Source organism: Lithobates pipiens, unplaced genomic scaffold, assembly GCF_037356315.1.
Source record: "Lithobates pipiens isolate NorthernLeopardFrog02 unplaced genomic scaffold, aLitPip1_a1.2 Scaffold_19, whole genome shotgun sequence".
Lineage (NCBI taxonomy): Eukaryota > Metazoa > Chordata > Amphibia > Anura > Ranidae > Lithobates > Lithobates pipiens.
Genome location: NW_027507764.1, coordinates 179,810,433 through 179,833,364, shown reverse-complemented (window position 1 = coordinate 179,833,364; position 22,932 = coordinate 179,810,433). Strand labels below are relative to the sequence as shown.

General features: G+C 41.8%; 1 protein-coding gene across 1 annotated transcript in view; it reads right to left on the bottom strand.

Moving 5' to 3' along the window:
* DNAJC13 (DnaJ heat shock protein family (Hsp40) member C13) overlaps positions 1–22,932 on the bottom strand; it is a 270,970-nt gene that overhangs the window by 192,471 nt on the left and 55,567 nt on the right. Inside the window, exon 2 of the mRNA XM_077491519.1 lies at positions 18,047–18,127. Coding sequence (XP_077347645.1) covers positions 18,047–18,114 — 68 coding nt within the window. The 5' untranslated portion in view covers positions 18,115–18,127. The remainder of the gene's footprint in view (positions 1–18,046; positions 18,128–22,932) is intronic.

Genomic DNA, 22,932 nt, shown 5'->3' with positions numbered 1-22,932 from the left:
GAGCCAGAAACACTAGCAGGGGACCCAAGAACATGAGGAGCAGGGCTGCTCTATGCAAAACCATTACACAGAGCAGGCAATCTATTCCAACCACTATTATTTACATGTTCTAGACAGATTAGACTGTCATTGTACTTAGTGAATTCCTTTATGTTCCAGTGATGAGCTAGAGTGGCATTTTTCCATGTTTAGCAATCACGTCTCATGCATCCTGGGTGTTTGCCTCTAAACGCCTGTGTGTTTAAGGCCACATACAGTCATGGCCATGTCAGATAATGCACCACTTTGCCCAGAAAAAAGTGTGGCAATTGCAGAGGTTTGTTTAGGTATTCTCATGTTTAATTTCGTTTGTTTGTTAGGCCTCATGCACACTGGATGTTAAAATAACGTTATAAAAACGTCAGTAGTTTTGCAGTGAACCTTTCATCGTTTTTGCAATAGCGGTTTTTAACATTTTTCCACGTTAGCATTTTAGCTTTTTTTTTTTTTGAAGAAAACTTTTTTTTTTTTTTGTGTCAATGGATCAAAAACCACTGGTGATCGACGTTTTTGAGTATTTATCGACATTTATCAGCATTAGAGTGCTTTTACAGCTGAAAAACATCTCTTAGAACTCACTAGTTTTGGGGGGTTTTTTTTACTGCTCAAAAACATCACTGCCCAAAACTGCTGATAACAGCCTATGTGTGCATGGACAAATAGGATAACATGACGGAGAGTTTAATGACTGTAGAAAAAAAAAAATCTACAAGCCAAAAACAGCTGCTGTAAAAACATCAAAAATGTCCAGTGTGCATGAGACCTTATTGGTAGGACACAAAAAAAGTGGAGAAGCAAAAAGCCAAATTTGACACATTAAATGCAAAACTCCAAAAATGAACTGGACAAAATTATTTGCACCTTCTCAAAATTTGTAAGAAATAATTGCATTCCAAGCTTGTGATGCTCATGTAATTTGTAATTAAAAACTCACCTGTATCAATGTTCAGGTGCTGACAATATAGAAATCACACCGGCAACCAGTTAAAATGGTGAAAAATGTAACCGGTTGTGTATCTCTGTGTGCCACATGGAGTATAGAGAAGAGAAAGAGCAGCAAAAGAATTGTCTGAGGATTTGAGAACAAAATTTGTGGAAAAACATGGACAATCTCAAAGTTACAAGTCCATCTCCAGAGATCCTAATATTCCTGTGTGCAACATTGTCAAGAAGTTCACAGCCCATGGCACTGTAGCCAATCTCCCTGGACATAGACGAAAGAGAAAAATAAATGAGCAAAGATTTCAATGAAGGATTCTTTTGAATGGTGGATAGAGAACCTCGATCAACTTCCAGACAAATTCAAGCTGACCTTCAGCCACAGGGTACAACTGCCAGCTCGCACTATACGTCGCCATCTGAATGAAAAGGGATGCTATGGTAGGAGACCCAGGAGGACCACACTGCTGACACAGAAACATAAAGCCAGATTGGAGTTTTCCAAAACTTACCTGAGGAAACCAGAATGTGCTGTGGACAGACTAAACAAAATTCCAGCTTTTTGGTAAAGCCCATCATTGTACTGATTTCAGAAAAAAATGAGGCCTTTATAGAAGAAAAAAAAAAAAATTTATATATTTATATATATATATATATTATATATATATATATATATATATATATATATATATATATATATATATATATATATATATATATATATATATACAGTCCCTACAGTCAAACATGGTGGTGCGGGTTCACTGATGTTTTGGGGTTGCTTTGCTGCTTCAGGCACTGGATGTCTTGACCCTGTGCATGACCTTATGAAATGTGAAGACTACCAAAGAATTCTGGGGTGCAATGTAGGGCCCAGTGTCAGAAAGTTGGGTCTCTCAGCAGGACAGTGACCCAAAGCACATGTCAAAAAGCACCCAGAAATTGTTTAAGAAAAAGCACAGGAGAGAGCTGAACAGGCCAGCAATGAGTCCAGATCTAAATCCTATAGAGAGGACACAAAACAGTTGGGAAAGGGAACCCTTCCAATCTGAGAGACCTGGAGCAGTTGGCGAAAGAAGAGAGTGGTGTAAGAAACTCAACGATGGTTACAGGAAGCGATTGATTTCAGTTATTTTTTCCAAGAGGTGTGCTACCAAATATTAAAATTGAGGGTGCCAATAATTTTGTCCACACCATTTTTGAAGTTGTGTGGAATGTGTCAGATTTTTTTTTTTCTTTTTGTTGCTCCAATTTTTTGTGTCATACCAATACAAATGTAGCAAGGTCGCCGGCCTCCTTCAGTCTAATGAGAACCTCCAGGGCCAGAGATAGCCGACATCCTTCTGTATATGGTGGGTTGTGAGGAATAGTGGGTACAAGGTGAAAAGTTATTGGGCGCCAGACACTTCTTGGATGCAAAAGAGATGTTTATTTCTCTTAAAAACTTATGGGGGAAAGAGGGTTAGGGCCGAGACATCCTTAAGTAGTTGCAAGTTCAAAAAGCAGACGGCGAGACTTCAATAGGACAGTCGTGCAGGGAAAGGCCTCCAGCAAGACACCACATCTGCACGTGCAGGAACGCTGTCTCCTATGGCAACAGTCTTTAATAGTTCCTAATACAAAGCGCAACAGTTCTTTCACCTTCACTACGACTTCTCCTTGTAGTTCTTCAGCCCACTGAGTTCCCGGCCTCTCACTAGACCCTCTGGATTCACTGCCACTGAATTCCTTGAGCTCTTCCCATCTTCCAGTGGCATCTTCCTCAAGCGTCATCCCCGCCTCTCTACTGAGTCCCTAGCTTGACACTCACAGATGCTTCTCAAGTTTCACCCCACTGGCCTGCTCAATCCCTGGCTTGACACACAAGGCTGCTCTGCAAACGTCACCTCCGCTGGCTGGGTCCCTGACTTGATCACCGCCTGAAGTTTCCCGATTCTCCACTGTGCCCATTCGGTGGGAATACTGCTCCAGTACTTCTGGTTGGACTGCAAGCCACAATCCCAACCCTGGGCTCTAGCTTCAGGATAATCCATCAAACAGCCTGGCAGCCAGATGCCCCCAGGATAGGACCAATCTCTGGCCTAGCAGCCCGAGGCAACATGACACATGTCCACCCAGACAGCCGTCCAGGTGGCACAGAACATAGATCACCTGACTCCATCCAAATATATAGGCTATGGGATTCAAAGATACCCACATACCCATAACTTGACCTTGCATTGCCCTTTTCATATCTAGCACCATCAAGTACCTGGCCACCTAGTGGTAGTAGAGACAAGAGCAACTAGGCCAAACTTAGGGAGGATTTACTAGATCTCTATCAACCAGGGTAACTACTCCTGGCAAGTAAATTTGTGAGGAGCATCGCTGCCTAAACTCCAAGATGCTACAGAAACAAAAGAAATTAACATGAGAATGCCTAAACATTTGTAATTACAACAATTTTCTGGGCGAAGTGGTGCACTGACAGAAATGCAGTGGTGCCAAAATTTTTGGCCATGACTGTAGGCTAACAGAGAGGCATTTAGAGGCAAAAAAATAAATAAATGAAACACCCTTAAAAAGTGCCATTTTTTGACAAGCAATGCACCGGAGGCCTAATGGTGAAAATCAGAGATTACAACTCAAGCTTTTGAAGAAACCAAAATTTTTTAGGGCAAAGTGCAAAAAATGCTCAGGGCCCATTCACACTTGTGCAGAGCCATTTTTTTTTTTTTTTTTTTTTTTTAAATGAACAAAATGACACCTTAAAAATGTACCACTTCAAGGCACCTGCACTACAGTGCAACATATAGCAACACACTACCATATGTTTTTGTGCATGTAGCCAAAAAACTCATACCCACATACTGCAGGAATGCTTATTTCACCTGCTTTGGTGTGTTAAAAGGCCCATTCAAATTAATGTGCTGCCTTAAAGTGTTTTTAAGCTCTCACATACAGAAATATAGTGCTGCATCACTACCCAGTTTTCTGTGTTCTTTTCTATGCATGCCTGTGGTTTCTTTGGTTTTCATCTACACAAATATTCTCCTTGTTTCCCCATTTTCACGTGGCTGTATTCCTTTACAAGCCTTTGTGTTCACGCTTTTTGCTGGGATAATGGGTGTGTCTCATGCACCAAGCCACTCCCCTGCATCCCTTCCTCCCTATTCGCATGCACAGACCCGAGCACACTGTGCATATATGAGGCACTTAGGGTGCACATTCAACAAACTCAGAAATTTGGGGAAGCTCAGACATGCAACCTTAAAGAGGAAGTAAACCCTGATGAGTTTACTTCCTCTTTTTTTCCCTGCAAAGGTAAAGCCTAATGGACTACTATGCATCGCATAGTAGCCCATTATGTGTCACTTACCTGACACAGGAGCCAGCGAAGTTGCCGCTGTCCCCTGTAGTCCGCCGCATCCATCTTGCTGGTGGCGTCTCGCAGCTCCGCCGCTGTCATTCGGCGAAGCCGCGATGACGTCACTCCCGCGCATGAGCACGGGAGTCGACAAATGCGGCAGCTCCATTCTTGGAACTGCCGCGTTCAGTGCGCCTGCGCGCCGCTGTCTAGCGGTGCCCGTTTTCGGGCAAATATCTCCTAAACCATATAGGTTTAGGAGATATTGCTTGGACCTACAGGTAAGCCTTAATCTAGGCTTACCTGTAGGTCAAAGTGGTTTGTAAGGGTTTACAACCACTTTAAGCAGGCTTGTGGTCAGTGGATAGTAAAGGAACGGTTTGTGCCCACAGTTCAAAAGAATTGGGCAATGGGGAAACTTTAGGTTACTTAGCATGCATGGATAAAATTACAAAGCTAAGCAGGGCAATAACTTCTGTGCAGTATATGGAAACCTTGCAAGAAGAACTAAACAAATTAATGTGTTGAGCTACTACAAGGCAAACGTGGTTTAATGTTGAAAAATGCAATGCCAAGCTCCTGCAAGCAAAGCCAACAGAATATTGGCATGCATTAAAAAGGGGATTAACTCCAGGTATAAATGATAATTCACCCACTCTACAAGACTCTGGTTCGGCCACACCTGGAGTATGCTTGCTGTACAGTTCTGGGCACCAGTCCTCAGTAGGGATGTGTTGGAACTGGAGAGGGTCCAGAGAAGGGCAACAAAGCGAATAAAGGGACTGGAGGATATCAGCTATGGGGAAAGACTACAAGCATTGAACATATTCTCTCTGGAGAAGAGACACTTGAGAGGAGATAGTCCCACTAAAAGATCGCCGATCACCGCTGTTACTAGTAAAAAAAAAAAAAAAAAAAAAAATTATAATAAAAATGCCACAAGCCTATCCCCTATTTTGTAGACACTATGACTTTTGTACAAACAAATTAATATATGCTTTTTTGCGATTTTTTTTTTTTACCAAACATGTACAAGAATACATTTTGGCCTAAACTGAATAATTTTTATTTATTTTTTTGATATTTATTATAGCAACAAAAGTAAAAAATATTTTTTCTTTCAAAGTTGTAGCCCTTTTTGTTTATAGCGCAAAAAATTAAAACCGCAGAGGTGATCAAATACCACCAAAAGAAAGCTCCATTTGTGGGGAAAAAAGCACATACGTTTTGTTTGTGTACAACATTGCATAACAGCACAATTGTCAGTTAAAGCGATGCAATGCTGTATTGGAAAAAACGGCCTGGTCATTAAGGGGGCAAATCCTTCGGGTCCTTAAGCGGTTAAACGACCACAACATACAGGTGTATACAATGTACTATTAACATATAAGAGCGAGCACACACACACACACACGTTGGACTGGATGGACTTTTTTTTTTTTTTCCAACCTCACCAACTATGTAACAAAAAGCCAGCCTATGGCCCTGTTCACACTAGCAATAAAAGCAGCAGCTTGAAGCATGTTTTTTAACTTGCCTTAAACTCCTAGTAAAGCAGTCTGCAATTGATAACATGGACAGCACACAGTGCTGTTCACATTATAAAAACATGAACCCCTTCCCCTATTAGTTTTTTTGTTTTACTTTCTCCCTCTCTTCCCTTTTTCTTCCCATCACCGCTTTTCTTTTTACTTATTTTCTCTCTGTCTGGCTATGTTTTTCCCTCATGCCAGTATCCGCCGGGTAAAAAAAAAAAATCTCACTGGGTGCAGAGACTCTTTAGTGCCATGGCTTCACTTGTTTTCCAAAAGTTATGATTTTTCTACTCGCTATATTTTGACAAGTTTGTCATTGGTCTCTGTATTTTAAGCGAGTTGTCTTAATATAATGCATTGGAAAAAAATAAAATAAAAACATGCCTAATTACATGTTTGTAATACATTTCCCTAAAAATACCATCTGAAATGCCACGTCAAAGCCTTATTTTCAAAGAATAGTGAACAGATCAATAAAGAAACATGTAACATTTGTTAAAAATGATCTCGGAACGCAGTATCTTTTTTCAACAGACAAGCAGAATATAAATTAAAGTAATCAATCATAAAAGTACTTAATGATCCATTTCAACATGACGTCTTATTATAACAAGAAGTTATTCATGAATATCAGTCAGATATTCATCTGACTGTTCTACAAATGCAGTGGAAATGGAAATTTCAACACCTCAGAATAATTTGAAATACCTAGTTAATCAGTCAAAAATCTTTGAATGAAGTTTGAGAAATAATGATCAACCATTCTTAGAGCAGAACTCCATGAAAAAAGATTTTTCTCCCATGCAGTGGGGCTGTGTCTGCACTGCATAAGTTAACTGCTTGTTTTGTCTAGCAGCGCACCGAAAAGCTATACTTGCCCAATCCTTCGATCCTCCACGTCCAACAGTGGACTGTTCCTATTGTCCCCAGGTCCACGGCTGGTCAATGGACTTGACGACATCCGTTACACTCCATTCAAAATACTGTTAGTGTGCGGGGACCGGTCTTGCGCTTGGAGGATCAACCGCTTGCCGACCACCTAACCTACACGTCCAGCAGCAAAGCAGCCTCCGTGATACATGTGGGCACCCCCAGGCACAGCTGTGCTGATTCGTCACGGCACAAGCCAATCAGCGGGTCTTGGCCAATGATTGGCCCCCGGCACCCACTGATCGACTCTAATTCATGGAACAGAGCTCTGTGATTTTAAACAATACAGAGCTCTGTTCACTGACAGGGGAGTGGATCTTGCGGTTTTTTTTCAGAAAAAAAAATCCTTAATAAAAGCAGTACTTATCCCACAAATTGCACATCGGCACACATTTAAAGTGGTTGTTAATCCACTAAGTGAAAATTACAGTATCTTGTTTATTTATGCATGTAAAGTGTTCCTGTGTCTGTGCCTTACAAAAATAGTGCAGCTATATATCCGTTAATAGAGCGCCGATCGGCACTCACATGATCCGCTGCCTCTCTCCACCTGACAGCTGCAGTGGGCGGGGCTGAGGATCCCCCTGCTAAAGTCAGTCAGGAGGAGAGACGCGGCGGGTCATGTGAGCGACAATCGGTGCTCTGTAAACAGGTATATAGCTGCATTATTTTTATAAGGCAGACACAGGGGCATTTTACATGAACAGAATACTGTAAAAAATGTACAGCAATTTGAGCAAGAGGGGAGGGGGAGGACACGGAGCTGACAGGCAGGGAAGGGAGCACAGAGGAGGACAGAGGCACATAAACTGACCAGTGTCAAGACTCAGCACCCATGATACGTCATGTTCATTTTAAAAAGGTGGTGGGAAGAAACTGACAGGATCAGCCAGGTATTTCAGGTGTTATATGGGACCAAATTACACAGCACAAGCACTGTGCTGTATAACATGCTTTAAAAAAGGAACAGGTATTTTTTTTTTTTTAAGATTAACAAACACACACTTTAACTCTTTGGTCGACCTACATGTTAATTCCTTCCTATACAGTGTCATTGGCACAGTGAGTGCATATTATTAGCACTAATCACTGTATTCATTTCACTGGTGATGTCAGTGGCAGTTTGTCTGCCGCACTATCACAGTCCCGGTATAAAGGCGTCGCCATTAGTTTAATTTATATTAATAATATTTTTGTATGTAGTGTCTGGAGGCACATCTTTATTGCATTTTGCGGAGATATATATTATTTTACACACAGTTACACAGTTACACAGAGAACAAACAACAGATCTTCTGTGGATGCTGGCTGCCTCAGATCCTTCCGTCTCCTCATATCATTCCAGACCGACTCAATGATGTAAAGATCATGACTCTGTGGGGGGCCAAACCACCACTTCCAGGACTGCTTGTTCTTCATGTTGAAGCTAGTTCTTAAAGTTTAAGTAAAGCCTCCCTATGGTTTTCAGCCAAGGAAGCTGTCATCTTTGCCTACAACTGCTATGATTCTGCACATGTGATCAGTCATGACACCAGCCATTGGATGTTTGACAGATTGTGCTCTCAACCAATCAATGGGAGCGTTACATTTCTGGCATATGCCAGAAATGAAACTGTTTTATGGATGGGTTTACGTCTGCTTCAATGACAATTGCTATATGTTTGGGGTCGTTGTCAAGCTGCAGAATAATTTTGGGGCTAATCACATGCCTCCCTGATGGTATGGCATGGTGGATAAGTATCTTCATATCCGCAGTGGTCGGTCAAGGAAATATAGTGCAGCAGATGAAACACATCATGCTTACTTCCCTTGCCATTAGCACAGAACTGGCAGAAACCAGTAGGACCCAGGTACCCCTATCCATTGTGTGGAGAATTCTGGCCAGAAGTGGTCTTCATGGAACAACTTCTGCCAAAAAGCCATACCTCCGATGTGGAAACAAGGCTAAGTGACTCAACTATGCACAAAAACATTGGAACAGGGGTGCAGAAAAAGAGCAGTCAATATAAAATCTATAGTAAATATTTGGCTGTAGTAAGAGGCAGTGTATTTGCTGGTGGGTTGGAGAACGGCACAACAGTGAAGCATGGTGGAGGTTCCGAGCTGGATGGTGCTCTGAGTAATTTCTTCCCTGTTAATTGTCCCAAACACTCACTAGGCTCTTTGGGATCTGGCCATTATTTGAAATGAAAGGAAATCTTCTACTATCCCAAGCAATGCCCATAAAGAAATGGTGTCTTGGGTCCTGCTTAGGGAGGAACTCCTTGGAGTTTCCCTGGGGGGGGGGGGTTTTGCCTGGCAGTTTTCAGCGCAGCAATGATGGTAGTGAAGAGAACTGTACGCAACATGCCCTGATTATTATTGCCTCATTCATCTATTTTTAACATGTTTCTAATTAATTAAATTTGACAGATTTACGCTTGTATGTATATACACACACACACACACACACACACACACACACACACACGAGAAAGTGGCAGATAGGCCCGTTTTAGATTTAAAAAAAAGGGAGGTAGAGAGGATCGGGATTATTGCGGTGCCAAAACGACTCATTTAAATGCAATTATAAAAAATATATATATTTTATTACATAGTATCAAATACACACATAATACATATAGACATATATAAAAGTTAATAATAACGAGGAGCACATCAAAATTATAAGAGGCCAGAATGGTATGGGCCTTTGTACAGTTGCGGTCAGGTTTTCCCTACATGTTTTGCCAAAGCATTGGCTTCCTCAGGGGAATAAGACGTGACCAATATTTGAGAGACAGCTCTATAGAAAGAAAAAAAGGGAAATGAGGAACATAAATTTAATATTCCACAAAAACCATAAAAGTAAAAAAATAAAGGGACATGCTGCGTGATGTTTGGGGCAAAGAAAACCGACAAATCTGCCTTCAAGATCCCACCCAGCCCACAGATAAAAGTAATCAACACCCCGATACCCAAGCATCCCAATACCTACCCCGATATGCCCACCGGTAAGGTCTTTTACCCTCCCCCATATACTCATGCTTTTGTTACCCATTGTCTTTTGTTTTGGATCCCTTTACCATCCACTTATACAATAATAAGGTCTATTGTCTGGAATCACATTGTTACCACTATATTTGAGCTTCGTTATTGGCATATGCGTTTATTAATAAACCCAATTTTATATGTATTTTCTAAATGCAATTATTAGTATTCTTTCCTATTCGCCTTTATTATTTACTTTATTAAACATCTCTCTGTGATTTTCCTTTTTTTTTCCGCTCACATGTTGCTGGATTTAGGGGGTGACAATCTGTATGATTGGGTCGGGTACATGCTATGTATTGGAGCTCTGTCAAATGCATTTCCCTGTCCCATCGATCCATCCCCCCCTCTATCTACCCCCATCTTTTTTCCCCATGCCGTCCCGCCGCAGTTTTTTTGGTGTGCCGGTGGTTCGCCTGTTTGGGGTGGTTATATCCATACTACCCGTGGCTGTATGGACACCCAAGGGCCTTTGTGGAGGCTCACCCCCTTCCCCATCTCATATCATCTACCTATATTTTACATCGGCCCCTATTGGTGCCTGTTCTATCCCAACACTTCATCTCATTGGATAGTGCTCTGATGTTTCCATTCACGGCCCTTCACGCCATGTTGCTGGTGCCGTGATCCACGTCACGCTAGGTATTCTGGGCATTGTAGGTCCTGTATGTGGATATTGCGCAGGCGCTGTGGCCGTTTTAAGCCCTCTCCCGGGCCGGTGACATTGCTACGCAGATCGGGTGGGGGATTTAAAAGCAGACCAAGCCAGCAGCACATCGCTGGTACAGGGGTGCTGCTACTGTCATTTTGCAATTACAAGGTTAGTATACAGGCTGGGGATTTCTCGTTCCACACGTCCCTTCTTTATCATACCATTCTCTTTCTCAAATCTTCATTTTCTGTGTTCACTGCAGGACTTCTTTGATTGGACATTCTATGAGTGTTTGGCTTTCAGTCCAGTCACTTTCTACCATCTTTGAATGCACAATACATCGAACCTAGAAGCGGGTTGGCTACAGCAGAAGATCACACCAGGTACCGCTTCTGTCAGCTAAGAACAGGAAACTGAGGCTACAATTCGCACAGGCTCACTAAAAAAAACAGAAGACTGGAAAAACATTGCCTGGAGGAGTCTAAATTTCAACTGCGACAACTGGTGTAAACATGAAACCATGGATCCATCTGGTCTTGTAGCAATGGTTCAGCCTGGTGGTAGCGGTGTAATGATGTGGGGGATATTTTCTTGGCACACTTTGGGCACCTTAGTAGCAATTGAGAATTGTATAAACACCATGGCCTACCTGAATACTGTTGCTGACCATGTCCATCCCTTAATGTCTACAGTGTACCCATCTTCTGATGGCTACTTCCAGCAGGATAATGCACCATGTCAAAAAGCTCAAATCATCTCACCGCTGGTTTCTTGAACATGACAATGAGTTCTGTACTCCAATGGCCTCCACAGTCACCAGATCTCAATCCAGTAGAGTATTAAAGAGATGCCATCTTTCTCGGCAGTGAGTATTCTCTGTGTAGCAGCAAAGGTCTTCAACCTCAGTTACACCATATTGCCACTAGACACAGCTGAATCAGCTTGAAGAGATTGGAAGGCGGTTCTTTGAGCCAATTTGCTCTATTTAGGGCGTTACCAGCAACAAAGGCCTGTGGATCCTCATTTGGAGTTTGTTTTCCATAGGGAATGTTGATATTATTGTGACACCGGGAAGGGAGCTTTTTGAGGTTTTCTGCCATGATTGAAGGCAATTTGTATTTAGTTTGACTGATATGGCATATGTAATCGTTAGGAGCTGGGGACAGATTCTTATTTATCTGTTTTATGCTATTTCAGATTTAACATTGTGACCATACCAGCATTTGGAAGCTGTTATTACCTTTGCAGTTGTTTGTGGCTATACTGGGGTGATTTATCCCAGGTATGTGATTGAATAAGCTGTTGCACCATTTGATTAATTTCAAGTAGAGATATATTAGTTGCCCTTTGCTTTTTGTTGTAGTGCAGCATGGCAGGACTTTGATCAATTCCGCTTTGAATCACCATTTCCTGTGTATGGGATCTCTGATGTGCTCTGTGGAACAGCTTTTCTTGGGCTGGTTCCAGACCTACATTATTAAGACAGACATCTGGCCCATTCTGCAGTGCCCTGGTGGGAACATGCAATGCCTCTTGAGGTTTCCCAGAAATACTACTTACTGAATGTAAGTTTTTTGAATGAACACAGAAATGAATAATTGAAAGTGATCCTTTATTGTACTATTGTCTATGAATTATATATATATATATATATATATATATATATATATATATATATATATATATAATCAATTTTACAGACGCTCTAGTGTACAGACCTCTGTCAAAAAAAAAAAAATCCCTGAAGAAGCTATCACGTGAAACGCGTTGGGCTGTGTCCCTTTTCTCATACCTTGGTCCTGAGTGTTTATCACGTTTCACAATTACACATATATGCGACTATGGAGGAAATTGTTCACCTTGTTGTAGGGGCTGATTACAGGTGTATACAGAGTTTGCCGTTTTATATTTGTTACACGTCTTAAATTATATAAAATAAATTTTTATGTATTTAATAAAACTTTGGTATTTTTATACATCCCTATGTCAGATATTATTCCATTATAAAGTCCCATTACTGTATTCTCTTTAACAAGGGATGTGGTGGCTGATATACATTTTATGCATATATTTATGTGTATCTATATATATTTTTTACACACACAAACTAAGTGTGCACTACAACCACCTTCTGTTTTTACCCACTGTATTTTCATAACATGAATTCTTACTGAGTAATGGATGATGTACTTTCACATTAAAGTCCATCTGTGCTAATCAACATACAAGCATCAGAGTCACATATAGAGCCTGCTCCCCTCTATAAACACCAACCTTCCATTCCAATCGACTGAGCAAAGAGATACGGTACTTAGGGTGTGATTTCACACAGGGGAATAAGAAAGTCATTAGTCCTACATAAGCTACAACTAGAGTGCTTCTCAAATTCACATACGTTTTAATGACAGGCCAAATACATTTTACCATTGTCAAAGCAACTGGAGAGCCCATATGGATTGGGGGAAGGGGTACTGGAAGATATGATTGACAATTTGATGACATTATTAGGGTCATAGGAAAATATAACAGGAGGTAAGCTCAGGAATATTATTAGGTTGAGGACTAGTCTCTTTCGCAAAGCAGCTTCTTCTCACTCCTGCAGAAAAAAAGAGCCACGGAAGTACAAATGGAAGGCAAATATAAGCAGCTTTTAATACAGGTTATTTCTCTGTACAGACAACGCACGAGTTCACTTGAATTTAAAACAAAGTGCAAAAGCCATTTAATTTACCTTCAAGATAAATATTTGAATCTGACATAATAGAATGCTGTGCACTGGCTTTAAAATAGTAAACTTAAAAAAGGAAAAAAGCAGGCACCTTTAATTAAACAGCTTTGGAGCACTCTGAACCGCAAGAAATCAGGTAATGTATGTAGCAACTTCTGTAGGTTGAGCTCAGGCTTTTTCTGCCTCTAACATGAGGTATAGTAGGCAGGAGGAGACAGGCATCGAGCATCTGAAATTGAACTCACAGTTGGTCAAATGGAACACCCCAGGCGTGGGGACTCCCACAGTGCCCTGGAAACAATCTGAGGTTCTTGTCAGTTTATATAGTTCAGCACAAGTTTACTTTAACCACTTGCAGACGGGCGGCCTGCACAGGCATAGCAACGTACCTGTACGTCGCTTCCTGCTTCTGGATTTAAGGCGCACATGCGTACCCCCTGGCCGGCACATGCTGCAATTGTACACAGCAGGAGCCTGTCTGAAAGTCTTGACTAATGATTTACAGGTTCTCTGTGCTTACAAACAGCACAGAGCTTGGTTTCTTATCACTGCTTTGCAGAGAGATCTATTAGTAAAAGCAGCACATATTACACATGGTTAGGCACACATTTAACGACTCAATCTTCCTATATGTTAACCCCCTTCCTAGCCAGTGTCATTAGTATAGTGATAGTGTATAATATTATCGATGATCACTGTATTAATGTCACTGGTGATGTCAGTGGCAGTTGGTCAGTTACCCCCAGTGTCAGATTGCCCACTGCACAGTCCCATTACAAGTCGCTGATCATCGCAATTAGTAATATTACAAAAAGAAAATTCCAGTATATGCACACTTGTAGGCCCTAAACATGTCACACAAACCAATCAATATACACTTACTGGGAAATTATTATAACAATGACATGCAGCAGAATACATTTTGACCCAAATTTCTGAAGAAATGTGATTTTATTTTTTTTATTGGATGTTTTGTAGCAGAAAGTAATTATTTTTTTTTTTTTTTATTTTTTTTTTTACATTTTCAGTCTTTTTTGGTTTATATTGTAAAAAATAAAAAACACTCAGTGATGATCAAATACCCCCAAAAGAAAACCCCTTTTGTGTGAAAAAATTGATAAAATTTCATTTTGGTGCAGCATTGCATGACTAAACAATTACCAGTTAAACTAGTGCAATGCTAAATAGCAAAAAATGGCCTGGTCATGAAGGGGAAAAAATAAAAAATAAAAAAAATAAACTTCATAGCTCAAGTGGTTAACATCTACAGCAGTGAAAAGATGCATGAGAATAATGCCTCGTACACACGTTCCGATTATCGTACGACTGATCGTTCACATTTTGTTGCATACAACTAAGATCGAATACAACAGTGCAAAATGTGTGTAAGATTTTTGTCGTACGATTCTGGAAAAATATTCCGTTGTGCGTAGCTACGCATTTTAAATTATGTCAAATACGTGTGACCCGTGTGTGCTTCTGGTTTATTTTTGTGTTTGTGATCATGCGTGGTGTTTATTGAACTACTTTTATCGGACGCATACTGTACTGACTACACGATTGTCGTACGATGGGCTGTCATCCGACCAAAGTTTTCCTGTTTGTCCCTTCGGATTTGGTTGGACGGACTGTCGTGATCGGCTGTCGAAAGCTGCGTACTAACGATCAGATTATCGAACGATCTGTCCGAAAGCGACTTTTGTGGTCCGATAATCGGAACGTGTGTACGGGGCATAAGAATGAAATCAACAAAATCTGATAGAACTGAAATTGCATTCATGAAATATATACGAGAAAAAGTAATTAAGTAAAAGACAGACTAAAAAATAGGCATCTAATAATAATAATAATAAACAAATCCCCAGAACAAGTATATAAACGTTTTGAAGGAAATTGCATAATGCAGAAGCTCTAAAAAAGATTGCTTGGGGAAAAAATTGTGCAGGATGATGCCATAAACAGAATTAACCTCTTGGCGCCAATGGCACGCAAATATGAAGCTTCGCGGCGGGTCACCTTGGTGCCGAGCAGCTGCATATTTGCATACCACACTGCAAGAACATCTGTGCCGAGAGTGCTTGCCCTACAAGCTTCCAATACAGTTACCAGCGACTAAGGGAAAGCTCCTGGGAGCTTTTTGAACATGTGACCTCTGACAGCCAATTACGGCTGTCAAAAGATTATAAACCCCTTAAAGGGTCGGGAGGTGCTGGCTCCAAGGGGTTAATACTTTTTTATTTTTTTATTTTTTATTCGTCTTCACAAAGGATTAGCCAAACCTAGTAAAATAATAGGAAATCATAACTAACAATCCTGACTGAACATTATTAACCTAATAAAATCAGACGTGTAGCTACACCTATAACAAGATAAAATTGGACAAGCACCTTGAAATTAAACACTATATTAAAAGGGCCCGTTTACACTTAAATTTCTGCAATTTGAATGAGTTTCTGCATGTGCATTTTTGATGCACTGCAGTGTACCTTGGATAATTTTCCCCTTGTTTCTTCATCTCAATTAAAGCGGGAGTCCACCGGGACTCCGCGTTTTTTATTTTTTTTTTAAAAGCCAGCAGCTACAAATACTGCAGCTGCTGACTTTTAAATAGTGACACTTACCTGTCCAGCGCGCCCGCGATGTCGGCACCCGAAGCCGATCGCTCGCTCGTGCCGCCGCCATCTTGGGTATGGGAATCAGGAAATTGAGCCTTTCGGCTTCATTTGCCGGTTCCCTACTGCGCATGCGCGAGCCGCGCGGCGCAATCCGGACGGTCCCCGCTGCCTCTGGGAGCTTTGTGTTTCCCAGCAGGCAGCGGGGCACTTGCTGAAGGGGGCGGGCGCTTGCGGAAAGGGGCGTAACGTACGCCCCTTTCCGCAGAGAGCTAGCCCGGAAGTGGGTGCAGTTACCTGGATTATCCAGGTAACTGCACCCCCCACCCCCCTCCCCCCTGAAAGGTGCCGATTGTGGCGCCGGAGGGGGGGGGGGGGGATTCCGATGAGCGGAGGTCCATTTTAGGGTGGACCTCCGCTTTAAGGATATGTGCATTCTGGGGTGTTTTTGATGCATTTTGCCACATTCCAGACGGGTTTCATACAGAAAAAATGCAGCATGTTCTACTTGTATTAACTGTATTGGAATAAACTGCATTGGTGTGAGCTATTTGCAGGGAGTACATGGAAAACACTGTGCATGCGTTTTTGATGCAGATTAAAAAAACACAGTAAAAAAGTTTAGGCTTTAAAAGCACTTTAAGGTAAAAGGCCTACTGTGCACGGGTCTCCCCCCCCCCCCCCCCCATTATACTTACCTGAGCCTTATCTCGATCCAGTGCTGTGCATGAGAGGAGCGGCTCTCTCCCTTCTTCGCAGGGCAGACTGATGCTGGAGTCGCTGGCCCCTGCTGCTGTCAATCAAAGCTAGTGATGAAGGAGCCGAGCCGTCTGTGTTTGGACGCAGGCAGTGCAGCTTGGAATCAAGCCACCATAGAAAGTGGCTATGGGGGGAACTTGTGTAAGAGGTAAAGCCAGGCGTGCCGGTGAACTTCAGAAGAGGATCAGGGCTGTTCTGTGCAAAACCATTGCACAGAGCAGGCAAGTATGAAATGTTTACTATAAACACAAAAACAATAAATAAATAAAAACACAGCAGGATAGCAACAAGTCCATGAATGGCTTTGTTAAATGGCAACATGGCCAATTAAAGAAGAGATCCAGACAGATATAAAATTTTCTTTATTTCCATGCCATACTGTGTCTTGGAAAAGCTGAGCTGTAAAGCCCACTATTTGGCTGACATCGCAGAGCCACTCAAGACTTTGGAAGGATCCCAATCATATTGTCAGGATCCACCCAGATGCCCGATTTGACAGCAGGCTCAGGTTCTGAGCATTCAGCTCAAAGCCCAAGCCAGCTACGTCTACCCCTCTACAGCCCGCCACTCCAGTGAATGCTGGAGGGACAGAGCAGAGAGTGATGGACGAGTTGGGCTGGGAGCATCAGATTGATGATAAATGAGTATTTATGCATGTAGGTTTGTTTTTTTATTTATTTTTTTTTTTAACAACCCCAAGCTTCTCCTTTAAAAGGAGAAGTATGGCCAAAGCTTGTTTGGCTGTACTTCTGTGGATCACAGGAGTGCAGTTCGTTCTGCACGCCTGTGACCCGTTTGTAGCAAAGAGCAGTCTGCAGTCGGCTGAAGTCACAGAGCTGGTCCAAGCTCAGGGAACATTGCGACAATGAAGTCGGGATACACTCACATGCCTGGACCGACACCCAGCTCAGCCACTCAGTAAGTTTCTGAGAGCCTGAGCAGGCCACTCCCACCCCCTCCACAGCCCAGTGCTCTAGTGAGCGCGGAAGGGCAGAGCAGAGAGCTGGTGACTGACAGTCGCCAGCTCTCTGCACGGGGAGCTGTGAGAACAGAGATCTGCAGTGCTTGATCGCTCGGTTCTCAATGTAGAGCCAGCAGGCGGATGATGCTGCATCCTAGGTAAGTATGATTCTGCAAAGAAAAAAAAATTAAAGATAATTCTCTTTTAAATATGGTAATGTCCATATCTTGTATCTCAGTGCATTTAATACTTCTGTGTTTTAATCTACATTATTCCCATTAATGATTTGTGACATTTTCTGCAGGCCTCAGAGCAAATCTGTTAATAACTTACAAAAAAAAAAAAAAAGAAGTCTTTAGTAAAAGATAAAACAAAACAAAACAAAAAAACTCACATCTAAAAGACTAGCAAACTGCAAACTTACATGTTTGTTCTTGGGTTTAGAGATACACAAAATTCCAAATTACAGATTACAAAATATCTACTCAAAAAAGAAAAAACAAACTTGAAAATACCTTCCCCTCCAGGAATGTTTTGTGGTATAGAAGCAGGCCAGGTCCTTGTTCTCTTTAATTATATTCATTTTGCATTAAGACCTAAAAAAAAAAAAAAAAAAAAATAAAAAAAGTATAACATTTTTAAAAATACTTACATAGCAAAACCGCAGACAGCAAATGAAAAGTAATGAAAGGCAATGTGTGAAAAATGACACCTATTTTAATGAAGGAAGAACCGCAATCTAATCTAAATATAAACCTACTAAGCAATTTTGACAGTTTCTGAAGCAGCGATGGTTGCTAATATGCAAATTAGCTGATCATCTAAACCAGATCTATTTTATATTGTCACCCAGCTTGACAATTAACCTTTGCTTTGACAATATAAGGCAAACAAAAAATGACACAGCTCTGTTCAGCTTACAAGAGTGAAAATACATTTCTGGCCCCTCTGGGTATGTTTTAGCATGTGACTTGATCCCGCTTACCCGTGTGACAACAGTAGGTGTCTACAGATTAGCTCAACGCTACTACATGGGGCCAGGGAAAAAGTCCATAACCCTTTGTAAACTCCAAGTCAGCTTGGAGCTTTTATCAGAGTTTTTTCCTTCCCCGGAAGATGAACTGAGAGGTACAGAAGTGGGTATATGCTGCTGGGAGCTACATGAACCTTTTACTATTCCCTGAATTGCCAAAAGTTCACTTTATAGCAATACCAAATCTAAAAAAAATAAAAATAAAAGATCATTGAAACAAAAGTAAAAAATAATGCATGCATACTCGCAAATTTGTGTTAGGTTTTGCTGTGCCCATATTTATATAATCCATATGCCATCTTGCAGCGATTTTTCTTTTTACCTCCTCAGAATTAGTGGAAAGTGATAGAGGCGTTCTCTTCTGAGGGAAGTGGTATGATCGCACACCCCCCATTCTTTTGCTCTTTCAATCAGCCACTTGTGAATTTTTTTTTGTGGTTCTGCATTAAGGCCCGATTCACACTTGTGCGATGCGAGAACCCTGCGAATCAAGTGCGGGTTCCCGCATCGCGCCTGACTCACACAGCGGTTCACACTGCCATATGCGAACTGCTGGGGAGTGTCATATGTTAACGAAACCCCCATTTCAGCTCGCGTATCGCACTGCCAACTGACAGTTCGGACATGAATTTGATCACATATGTGTGAACACACATGCGATCAGATTCTGGTCCGAACAGAAAAAAAGGGTCCGGTGTGTGTTTGGACCGAATGCGGTGTGATATCAGACATACGATCTGTATGGCTGATATCACACCGCACAGACATCGCATGTAACATGAACAGCAGTGCGCTGCGAATTACAAGCGATGTCTGGCACCGTAGAAGTGTGAACCATGCCTAAAGCAAAACTAATTATTTTTATTTTATTACTTTATGAAAAAATTCAGAAATTGTATATCCATGCTTACAAAACTGTGTGTACTGTAGGTTTCCCAGCTGCTGCACCACCATGCTAGATGCACAGAAGTCATAGGTTGTCCACACCTCCCCCTAAGTAAATTATGGGCATACATTTGCATGGGCACATATGTACACAAAACATTGAGACCCTCTCCCTGTTCTGCCCCATTTCCCCCCCCCCCCCCCCCATATAAAGAACAGCTCTATTTTTTTAAAATAAGTACAAAGAGCAGGAGATAGGGAGAATTATGATGGGGACAAAGACTTCCCCCCTCATTAAAATCCAGTGCTTACAAGGAAATAAAGTACAAAAAACATTTCCTGTGAGGGAATATGAGAATATGACCATCATTTTGTTTTCTCTTCACTTCCTGCCCCATACTCAAACAGGAAGTAAGAGGAAATCCCTGCAAAATAAGGGAAATTCATGGGGGCCCCCGTTCCCTTTGGAAGATTTCCCCTCTATTACTGTTCTGGGGTTCTGGGATTTTCTTTTACTTTCAATGATAATGGTAAACAGGACAACTAGAGAGGGTGAAACAGGGGCACCAACAGCAATAAAAACTGACAGGTGTTCTAATTCCTCTACTAGCCAAAATAATAAAAAATAAAATAAAATACAGATTTGCAAAAGCGTATGAATGCGCTATTTTAAAGCAGAATTTTAAGTGATTGTAAAGAGAATTTTTTTTCTCTAACAATAACAAACATATTATACTTACCTGCTCTGTCAGTTGGTTTTGCACAGGGGAGCCCAGATCCTCCTCTTCTTGGGTCCCTCTTTTGGCTCTCCTGGCCCCTACCTCCTGTCGAGTGCCCCCACAGCAAGCAGTTTGCTATGGGGGCACCCGAGCCAAGTCACAGGTCCCCGTGTCCATTCAGACATGGAGCCCGGATTTAGCCCCGCCCCGCCCCCTCTCTCTCTGGATTGGCTAACTGACATTGGCTCCCACTGACGAGTCTCAGATGGCCGAGGAACACGTGGACATCGCTGGAAAGAGATGGAGCTCAGGTAAGTATTAGAGGGTGCTGGGGTGACTGCTGCACACAGATGGTTTACATGAACCCCTTCACGCCGGCCATATGCAAATATGCGTTCAGGCTTGAAGAAGTTATACCTGCAGCTGCATCACCCCGGTACCGTTTTTTTTATTTTATTTTTTTTAGACGGACGGTTGGCTCTTTAGTGATCACAAACCGAGTGGCTAAAAGCTGCTTGGCTGTAATCCTAAGGAGCAAGAATGGATGCTCCCTCCATAAGGAGAACCAGTCACTGCCTATTAATGTCACAAGGGATGTTTACATTCCTTGTGACAGCAATAAAAGTGATCGGCATTTTAATTTTATTTTTTTAAAGGGACAATGAAAAAAAAAAAAAGTTTAAAGCGCCCCCCCTCCCCACACAGCAAAGAAAATGCTTATGCAAGTTGTGCCCGCAAATGTAAACTGTAAAGTAATTTTCTAGCAAAAAATATGGATTTTAACCACTTTCAGACCGGACCATTTTGCTGGTAAATGACCAGATGTCTTTTTACAATTCGGCACTGCGCTGCTTTAACTGGTAATTGCGCGGTCATGCAATGTTGTACCCAAACAAAATTTGCGTCCTTTTCTTCCCACAAATAGAGCTTTCTTTTGATGGTATTTGATTGCCTCTGCGATTTTTATTTTTTGCGATATAAATGGAAAAAGACCGCAAATTTTGAAAAAAAATGATATTTTCTACTTTTTGTTATTAGAAAAATCCAATAAACTCAATTTTAGTCATACATTTAGGCCAAAATGTATTCAGCCACATGTCTTTGGTAAAAAAAAAGTCAATAACTGTATATTTATTGGTTTGCGCAAAAGTTGTCACATCTACAAACTAAGGTACGTTTTCTGGAATTTACGCAGCTTTTAGTTTACGACTGCCTATCTCATTTCTTGAGGTGCTAAAATGGCAGGGCAGTACAAAACCCCCCCAAATGACCCCATTTTGGAAAGTAGACCCCCTAAGGAAATTGATAAGTGGCATGTTGAGCCCATTGAATATTTTATTTTTTTGCCTCAAGCGATTGAATAATGACAAAAAAAAAATTTTTTTTACACAAAGTTGTCACTAAATGATATATTGCTCACACATGCTATGGGCATATGTGAAATGACAACCCAAAATAAATTCTGCTGCTTCTCCTGAGTACGGGGATACGACATGTGTGGGATTTTTTGGGAGCCTAGCCGCGTACGGGGCCCCGAAAGCCAAGAACCGCCTTCAGGTTTTCTAAGGGCGTAAATATTTGACTTCACTCCTCACTACCTATTACAGTTTTGAAGGCCATAAAATGCCAAGATGGCACAAAACCCCCACAAATGACCCCATTTTAGAAAGTAGACACCCCAAGCTATTTGCTGAGAGGCATGTTGAGTCCATGGAATATTTTATATTTTGCCACAAGTTGCGGGAAAATTACAAACTTTTATTTTTTATTTTTTTTTTTCACAAAGTTGTCGCTAAATGATATATTGCTCACGCATGCCATGGGCATATGTGAAATGACACCCCAAAATAAATTTTGCTGCTTCTCCTGAGTACGGGGATACCACATATGTGGGACTTTTTGGGAGCCTAGCCGCGTACGGGGCCCCGAAAACCAAGCACCGCCTTCAGGCTTTCTAAGGGCGTTACAGTTTTGAAGGCCATAAAATGCCAAGATGGCACAAACGCCCCCAAATGACCCCATTTTGGAAAGTAGACACCCCTAAATTTAGGGGTACACTAGTGAGACTAGGTAATAAATGGCGGGTGCCCTGAAACTATAAAAAAATAACTAACCAACCAGTGTCACCTGTAACCGTTATATGGTGATCACTGGTGAAAGGGTTAACTAGGGGGCAATCAGGGGGCTTTATGCGGTAGTATATGGGGGTCCCTGGCGCTATAAAAAGCTGCGGCGAACCTAAATACCTACCTGCCTAACTAGCGTCACCTGTGACACTAATACAGCGATCAGAAAAACGATCGCTTATTAGGCTGGGTTCACACTGGAGCGATGCAGGAACGCCACAAATCCGCGGCGGGTTCCCGCATCGCATGCCTCCCGGCGGCAGTTCACACTGCCCTATGCAAACTGCTGGGAGTGTCAGTGAAATGTTAATGACACCCCCAGATCAGTTCGCATATCGCAGTGCGATCTGCAAACTCGGATCGCATGGTGTGAACACCCATGCGATCCGATTCTGCTGCGGACCAAAAAAAGGGTCCCGTGCGAGTTAGTGATCACGGGGTTAGTGATCACGGGGTTAAACCTTTATTGGGGGGTTAGGGGGGTACATTAGAACTAAAAGGGGGCTAACCCTAACTGCCCTAACAGTTATTACAGTCACAAATGACACCAATGCAAAAAAAAATAAAAAATGCAATTGGTGTCACTGTGACTGGGGGGGGGCAGGGGTAATTGGGGGGTGATCGGGGGGGTAAAGGGG